This window comes from Monomorium pharaonis, chromosome 3, assembly GCF_013373865.1.
Source record: "Monomorium pharaonis isolate MP-MQ-018 chromosome 3, ASM1337386v2, whole genome shotgun sequence".
Lineage (NCBI taxonomy): Eukaryota > Metazoa > Arthropoda > Insecta > Hymenoptera > Formicidae > Monomorium > Monomorium pharaonis.
Genome location: NC_050469.1, coordinates 346,308 through 354,284, shown reverse-complemented (window position 1 = coordinate 354,284; position 7,977 = coordinate 346,308). Strand labels below are relative to the sequence as shown.

General features: G+C 30.5%; 1 protein-coding gene across 4 annotated transcripts; it reads left to right on the top strand.

Annotated features, from left to right (window-relative positions):
* Positions 1-7,962, top strand: LOC105829288 (gem-associated protein 5). Of its 4 annotated transcripts, none has more exons than XM_036283756.1 (16): positions 1-160; positions 1,869-2,194; positions 2,329-2,699; positions 3,015-3,329; positions 3,373-3,664; positions 3,764-3,989; positions 4,047-4,128; positions 4,202-4,562; positions 5,116-5,425; positions 5,504-5,692; positions 5,779-5,914; positions 5,992-6,249; positions 6,377-6,587; positions 6,661-6,873; positions 6,983-7,418; positions 7,551-7,962. In XM_036283756.1, the coding sequence occupies exons 2-16, from the start codon at positions 1,886-1,888 to the stop codon at positions 7,823-7,825; spliced, it is 3,984 nt and encodes a 1,327-aa protein (XP_036139649.1). In that variant the 5' UTR covers positions 1-160; positions 1,869-1,885; the 3' UTR covers positions 7,826-7,962. The 4 variants fall into 4 exon arrangements, with proteins under 4 accessions (XP_036139649.1, XP_036139651.1, XP_036139650.1 ...); XM_036283758.1 differs by having other exon boundaries at positions 3-160; positions 3,400-3,664; XM_036283757.1 differs by lacking the exon at positions 1-160 and adding an exon at positions 167-362.
* Positions 7,963-7,977: the final 15 nt, after the last annotated feature.

The window sequence follows — 7,977 nt, the reverse complement described above, 5'->3', positions numbered from 1 at the left end:
CACCAGTGCAACAGTGTAGCTAGAAAGAACAGACCATTTGTGTAGCACAAACAAACACAAGCACATGTGTCCTCTGTCCTGTAGGACGATCGATAAGTGAAATAGTGAAACTATTTAATAATATAACTGCGTCATCGATTACGACTGCAATTAGAGCAAGGTATTTTCAAGTTTACAATATTTCTAATCGTGCGTTTTATTGTCGCCGATGGATATCACACGATATTAAATCCGTAATTAAATGTTGAATAACCGGACACCGGTTAACCTCCAATCGACCGGTTGTTCGTTATGCGCTATATAGCTCAAGCTAGCTGAAGGCGCTCTTCCACTCACAAGGAAGGAAAAGCTAAAAAAAAAAGGTTGTTCGTTATGTGCTTATATAGCCAAATTACGCGGAGTAGTCTAAAGGCACACTAAACACCATACCAAAAAAAGTTGCTTGTTATAATTCGATTCTATTTTTGAAAACCTGGAAATTATTTCGAAAGTTTATATAAAATTTGCGTCTTACATTTTATTGCTCACAAATTTTCTCTGTATATTTTATTTATACATTTATATATTTAAAAATAAGGCATTTTATTTATATGTCTATAAATAAAACAATTTTTTGTTAAACATAATTTTTTGAAAATGCTTATAGCATTGTAATCAAATTGATGATTAATTCAATTAAGATATAAATGTAATTAAACTGTATTTAACTGAGATATTAATAAATTTAAAAAAGCGAGATATTAAGCTTTTTGTTTGCTTTTTAATTTTGACAATTTATGTTGGTATGCAGTTGTCTAGAATTGAAAAAATATATTTAAAAATGAAATGATTATTAAGCACCAAGATTTGATGACATTTTTAATGATTTTATTAGTTACATATTGCTAATGCTCAACTTATTATTGTTTATATATTTATATTTATGTATTCCATAATCTCGTATTGCTGAGGAAAGGGATAATTTTTGCTAGTAGAATAAAATCTTTTCTATTCACTTCAGCATTACACTTGCCAAAAAGGAGACTTGGTTTAAAATCTTTTCTAGCACACTCTCCCTCTCTCTCTCATCCCTTCATTCACCATTTAGCTATCCTTCTATACTAACTAGTGTGTTACATGGCTTTATTTAATATTATATAACATATTGCTCTACTATAATCGGAAGAATCTTACATATAATCTTTTTTCTCTTCAGTATACAATAGCCAAGAAGAAAATTCTACATAGAATACAATATAATTCTATCTAAACATTTTTCTCGCCACTATTTTTCAATCTTTACTGTTTACAGTTTTCTTTCTTTCAACTTATAACTATACTTTTTTATTTACTAACTTTTTTATATAAACCTTTTCCTCTACTTTTTACAATCTTTTTTTTTTCTCTCTTCCTCCTCTCTTTTTCTAAATATCTTTTTTACCTTTCACTACTAAAATTATTTCTACAAATCCTTACTCCTGTAAGATTCTATAATATGTTAGTTGCCTCCTTTCCTTTTTCCCAGCATTTTTAATATAACACAACACATCTTATTGTACAGCTCTAACTGTGCAAGTCCTACATATAATACAATCTAATTATATCTCATTATTTTTTTGTCATCTATCTTTCCAGACAACTTTTGCTAGTATTTAATTATTAAAATGTAAACAGAATTCTCTTTGTAACTGAAAGATTATAGCAGATTATTACATCAGATTGATTATATTTGCAACTTATATTTAAACTTATGTTCTGCTGTCATATTGCATTAACAATATTATATTTTTGCTGACATCATGCCCATTTATAATAGACACTTTACAGAATATGTTTTTAATATGCCTGGTCTAGATAATTTTGTAAGAGCCATTCTTTTTTTTAATAAGGAATACAACGCAACAGGATGAATGAAGTCACATTGCCTCCATCACCAAATTGGTATTTGGGTAATGTCCTTGCGTGCTCGCGACGTGGAACTGTGGCATGGGGCGCAAGGAATTTTGTTGTCATCGGCCGGCCAAACGAAAACAATATAATGCAGTATTCTATAGTCAAAGATTACTTTAAAGATAAAGTAGTTACATTGGCATTTTGTCCTAAGCTTGACAGTCCGGACAGTCCAGATTTATTAATCTGTGGTGGTGATGACTCTAAAGTCAGAATTTTAAACGCGTATACATTAGAATTGATAGCAGAATTCTGTTTTGCCAATGTAAGTGGCAGAACGTGATAAAAAGAATCTAATTATATAGCTATAATTTATAAACGTTGAAAACTTATCACAGAAAAAAATAATACATCTTTTTATTATTTATATGACTCATTGATAAATTTTTATTATTTTAGGAAAGCAAATTAACTGCAGGAGTTGATTGGTCAGCTCGAGACAATAATCTTGCATGCGCAGTGAACTCAGATGGTTTTCTAATGTACTGTAATGTACGAGATAAGACTTCAAAAATAGTATCTCTAGGCAAGCTAACTGCTACATGTTTAGCTTGCTGTCCTCATGATTCTAATCTTATAGCACTAGGTACTAAAAGCGGTCTAGTTTATATTATCCAATATTTTTCTATTGTTCAAAAAGAAACAATATTATATAGAATGAGGGGACACAACGAAGACATAGTCAGTCTATCCTGGTGCCCTTCACAGATGAATGTGTTTCAAAGAGACGAAGAAAGAGATTTACTCTTAGCTTCTGGCGCAAAGGACAGGTGAGATAAAACTTTTATAATATGTATTCTTTGTGTTTTGTATACTAAATTAATTATATAAAATATATATGTAAATAATTTTTAAATGCAATGTGATATAAAAATGTGATTTACTGATTATAGAAGTCTGAAAGTATTATTACTTTTGTTCTTTATTTAGTGTATTTAATTCTCCTAAGAATTCTCTTTTCTTTGCAACCAACTTAAAAATAAATATAATTAACTAAAAATTAGCACTATATTGTTATACTGCAAAAAGAAACGAGTAACTTATAAAGACTCCTACTGTTACACATTTATCTTATTTATGTTCAGATCTGTATATATTTGGAGAACTGGTAGAGATGGCAGATATGAGACTGTAATACACTTACCAAATCTACCAGTCACGCCTTCTTCGCATAAAAGCAAGCTTAATAGTATAAATGGAACGTGGATTGCTGTATGTTGGATAGAGCCCAATGTGCTTTTGACTAGTTCGCTTTGGGGTGAACTTCTTTCTTGGGATCTATCAAATAAAACCAAGCCTGAATGTAAAGTGTTCCATACGTTTCATAATAGAGGATTGTTTTCCATTGCTGCTGTACCTAACTACAATGCAACGCCTGATAATTTGAAGACAGATTCCGAGTGAGTTAACATTGTACACAAATTACGAATATATAAATGAAAGATTTTCAGTATTATTAATGTATTTTAGGCTCAAGGTCTGGTCTTTGGCACAAGATCGCTGGGTTGTAGGTTGTAAACGTAATAACGATTCTACAAAACCACCGATCCTGGAGCATAAAATACCTACACAAGGAGGATTCATATATTGCATGAGCCCTTGTCCCATTGATACCTCGCGCATTGCATTTGGCGTAGGAGACATGATGCTGCGTGTGTGGAATTTGTCTGAACCTCACACAACAACTTTTGACATGGTTATGCATTGGCAGATGGTAAAAGGAAAAATAAGAGCGGTAAGAAATTTTCGTACAAACTATAGGAATTGTTTCTTGATATGTGTTTTTACATAAAAAAAATATATTATGAATATTAATACCATTATATTGAATTAGATCTCATGGTTCCCAGAGGATGAATCTACTATTGCTTTTGGTACTGGAGAAGGCCGCGTTGGTGTATTTGATGCAATTGGAACTAACAAACCACCTATATTATACAGACAGTATCACAGAAATACAATTTATAAGCTTGAATGGGCTAAACTTAACTCAGAATATTTTTTGTTTTCTTGTGCAGAAGGAGAATTAATAAGGTATAAAAAATCCTCGCCGAATGATGGTAAGTGTTGTTAATATTTATTGTTATATTTTTTTATTATCAAAACTTCTATTTCAGAACCTATGTCTATAATTAAAAAAGGATGTTTGGAATTTTCTTGGAAATCCAATTTGTGCTTAGCAATTGCATTAGAAAATGGGTATGTACATATCTAAAATATTTCCTTAAAAAAATAATTGAAGAAATGTTTTAAATGAATTTTGTCCTCTTAGGTCAATTATATTTTACGATCAGATGCTGAATAAACGTGGCAACACAATACACATTTTAAGAACCGTTGTGAATTGTCTAGCGTGGCATCCCGACAGTACAATGGCAGATGAATGGACGTCGCCGTTTGCTAATTACTTGGCAGTTGCCTCCGATTCGTGTAGCATATTAATTTATGATATGTCAAAATTATTAAAAGAATTAAAAGACAATGGAGATGTTACAGAAAACAGAAATGACAAAGACGCGATGCACAAGTTAGTAACGACATTAAACGGACACTTTGAAAAAGTGGTGTGTCTAGCTTGGAGTCCGCATTTCAGTGGATACTTAGTGTCTGGTAGCTACGACAATATTGCACAGGTCAAATATACATGCATTATACACAGTATTCAAACAACTAGATTACGCATCATGACTCATTTATGTCTATTAAGCTTGTAGAATGAAATATGGATCCCCTGGAATTTTATAACTCTTATTTGTGATTTTCAACTCTCCAATCAATACAGATAAAATTCCTTTTAGTCGATCAAATTAACAAGTTTTATTAGATTAATAAATTACTATATTATTTTATTTTTATGTTAATCACATATATGAAATGTAGGATTCGAACTTGCAATCTGGTTATTTTGTAGTCTGGCGATCTCATATATGGACCCATATTATGTTCAGTCTTACAACAAAATTGAATATATATGAGACGAGAGTCAGGGACTCGACGACTACCAGTCGATCATTATTATATAGAGCTTTCTATGTGTCACCTTTATTAAACTTATATTTAATATTTATCATTAGTTGTACAGCAGTGTGTTATATTATGTTACAGATATTAAATTTTATTTAAATATTATTTTCAGAATTATTTTTATATATCGTTATGTAATTTTTTAAATATATTGTTTTCTAGGTATGGAACGTTGAAAAAGAGGAATTGATAGGCACATATATGGGTCACGACGGGCCTATATTGTCCTGTATGTGGAGCCCTCTCAAACCACAGTTAATAATGACTGGTTCATCGGATTTTACGCTACATATATGGAATTACACTTCACCGGCGCAATCACCAAGGCAACTTTCCGACATTAAGGCTGAGAAGAAAAAACATAAACAACAGAAAAAGAGTTTAAAAAATAAGATGGATAATAATGAAAATAATAATGAGACTATGTCAAATCCCATTAGTCCATCTGCCGAAGCAACTCAAACTAAATTGAGTAAATAATTTTTTTATACAATCGATATAATAATATATCGATAATATCGATTATAATAGTTGAAATTTTTAATTACAGAATCGTCAAAAAGAAAAGAAAAAAAGTCATACTTTCCTAAATATGACAAATTAATAAAAGATAAAAATCAGATCTTGAATTTTATCAAGCACGATATGAAAAGTAGTCAAATCAAAGAAGGTGGTGCTATTCCAATTTCATTATTTTGCGAAAAGGAAGATGATGTTTATTCAATAGTTTCTAATGAAAGTAAATTTAACTTTGCATACATTATATTAATATATATTATCATTACATATATTATCTGTTATTAATGATACATTATTTATTCTCAGAGACACAGGACAATTTAGATATCGTTACCGAGATAAATTTATGGTGTGATGAATTAAAGGATCACTTAAACATGGCGGCTTCAGCTCATGAATTAAATGACTTTTTAGTATCGCTTGCACCTAGTGTCTCTATGAAGTATGTATAAATATTTGCACAAATGTAAGACAAATTTAATGTACATGGTTTATATAAAATAGACTCTGATATTGCAGAATGTGGAGAGAAATGTGCGAAGTGTATGCGCAACAATTAATAGAAGGCGATAATCCAGGAAAAGCAGTAACATATTTATTAAGTATACACAAAATTTACGAAGCCTTAGAAGTACTTTTAAATACTAACATGTATAAAGAAGCTTATGCACTCGGAAGATTGAAATTGGATGCTGATGATGCATTTCTAAACAAAATATTAGAATCCTGGGCGAAATGGGCTACTGTTAAAGGTCATCTGGAACAGGCAGCTCAGTGGTAAGACTATTTTTTTAATAAATATTTTTTGTAAGTATAATACACTATAATGAAAGATATATTTAAAATATTTAATATATTAAAAAATTTTTATTATTAATGTGACTTTTAATATTACATACATTAGTCACGTAAAATTGGGGCAATTTGATGAGGCAGCAACGATTCTTTCTCGTCGTAAAGATTTACACTGTTTAGAAGTAGCGTCAGAATTAGCGTTTTTAAGTGGTAATGAGGAATTTGGTATGTCTTTAACTGTGGATGCAATGACACGTGCTCTAATGAAGTTAGATTGGTCCAAAGCACGTTCCCTTATTAAGGACATCCGACAAGTTCAGGTGCATTTTTACACATATTTTACATGTACATACTTATTTTTTATCCATATGCAATTAAAATCTTTGTGTATAGTATTTGAATGTACATATAGATGCTCATGAGACAATCATGAGCACATACTCGGAAGAGACTGAGTTAGACATGATGAAGATATGGTTGGAAGGAAAAAAAAATAGAAGTGTGTTACAAATTCTTAAGGAAAAATATGACACCTCCTATTACGATGTTTTATACAAGAAAAATGACATTAACATTAATGTGAAAAATATATCTTGCGATAAAACGGTAAGATATGAAATACAGAAATAAAAATGACTAATGCTCTTTTTAGACATATTTAATAACAAAATTCAATACTATCCGTATATAATAATACTTTGTATTATATCTTCAGATGGAAATAATTATTAGTTATCAAATTGCTTTGGCGGCCATGTGCGATGCAAAAGAAGCCCAATTGAAACATTTAACAGCAGCAATAAATAACGTGTTCGAATTCGAAAATCTAGCTGTCAAATACGGATCAACGAAAAAGGAAGGATTCTTTACACATGTTCTTACGATATTAGATACCAAGAAACCAACGGACAAAGACAGCATTTACGCCGAGAACGATTATCCCGTGTCGCAGAGTATACGCGCTTATTTATGCGTTGGTCTTCTGAATTGGTTATCGAAATATTCGGAAAAATTATCGGACGAAGAAGAAACGCAGTTTATGCAGTTGGTATTAAACTTGTTAAATGATATCATAAATGAAACAAACATATCTCATCAGAAGAACGTTGATAGATATAATGAATTGGAGGAAAAAATTATGATTCTTGCAGGTTAGTGCTTTCTTGTAATCTATCTTGTTAAGTTTGTAGACTTCAACATATAATAATATATAACAAACAAATCAATTTATGTAATAAGTTTATTGTCTTATACATACAATATATTTCAAATATGTTTTGCAGTGAAAACGAAGAATGAGACAGAAGATGGTGATAATTATAGAGATCTCGAAAAAGAAGCACAAGAACTCAAATTTAATATAAATAAATTTAATGAGGAACGAGTTTACACACCAAATCTTAACACCGTTTTAGAAATAGCTCATTCAGTTGCTATCAAATTGAGAGATAGTAACCAATTTCAACTTTTACAATTTTGTAATAATCTCACTAAGGAGACAGTGACAGTTGACAGTATCATGACGGAAGAAGACGAAAATTTAGTATCTCTTTCATAATTTATAATAAACAAAAAAACATCCATTTGAAGAAAACGATGATATCTTGATGAACTATTTTCTTCTGATAATACTACACTGTGAATATCTCAAATAGATGAAAGTTAAGAATTTAAAATATAAATATAAAAAAATAACTATCGATTTTTTTG

Excerpts from the sequence above, each read along its gene's own strand:
- LOC105829288 (XM_036283756.1), top strand. The coding sequence starts at position 1,886 with ATGAATGAAGTCACATTGCCTCCATCACCAAATTGGTATTTGGGTAAT. Across the intron at positions 3,990-4,046 it reads AAAATCCTCGCCGAATGATG|AACCTATGTCTATAATTAAA; the intron begins GTAAGTGTTGTT and ends CTTCTATTTCAG. Across the intron at positions 6,250-6,376 it reads CTGGAACAGGCAGCTCAGTG|TCACGTAAAATTGGGGCAAT; the intron begins GTAAGACTATTT and ends TACATACATTAG.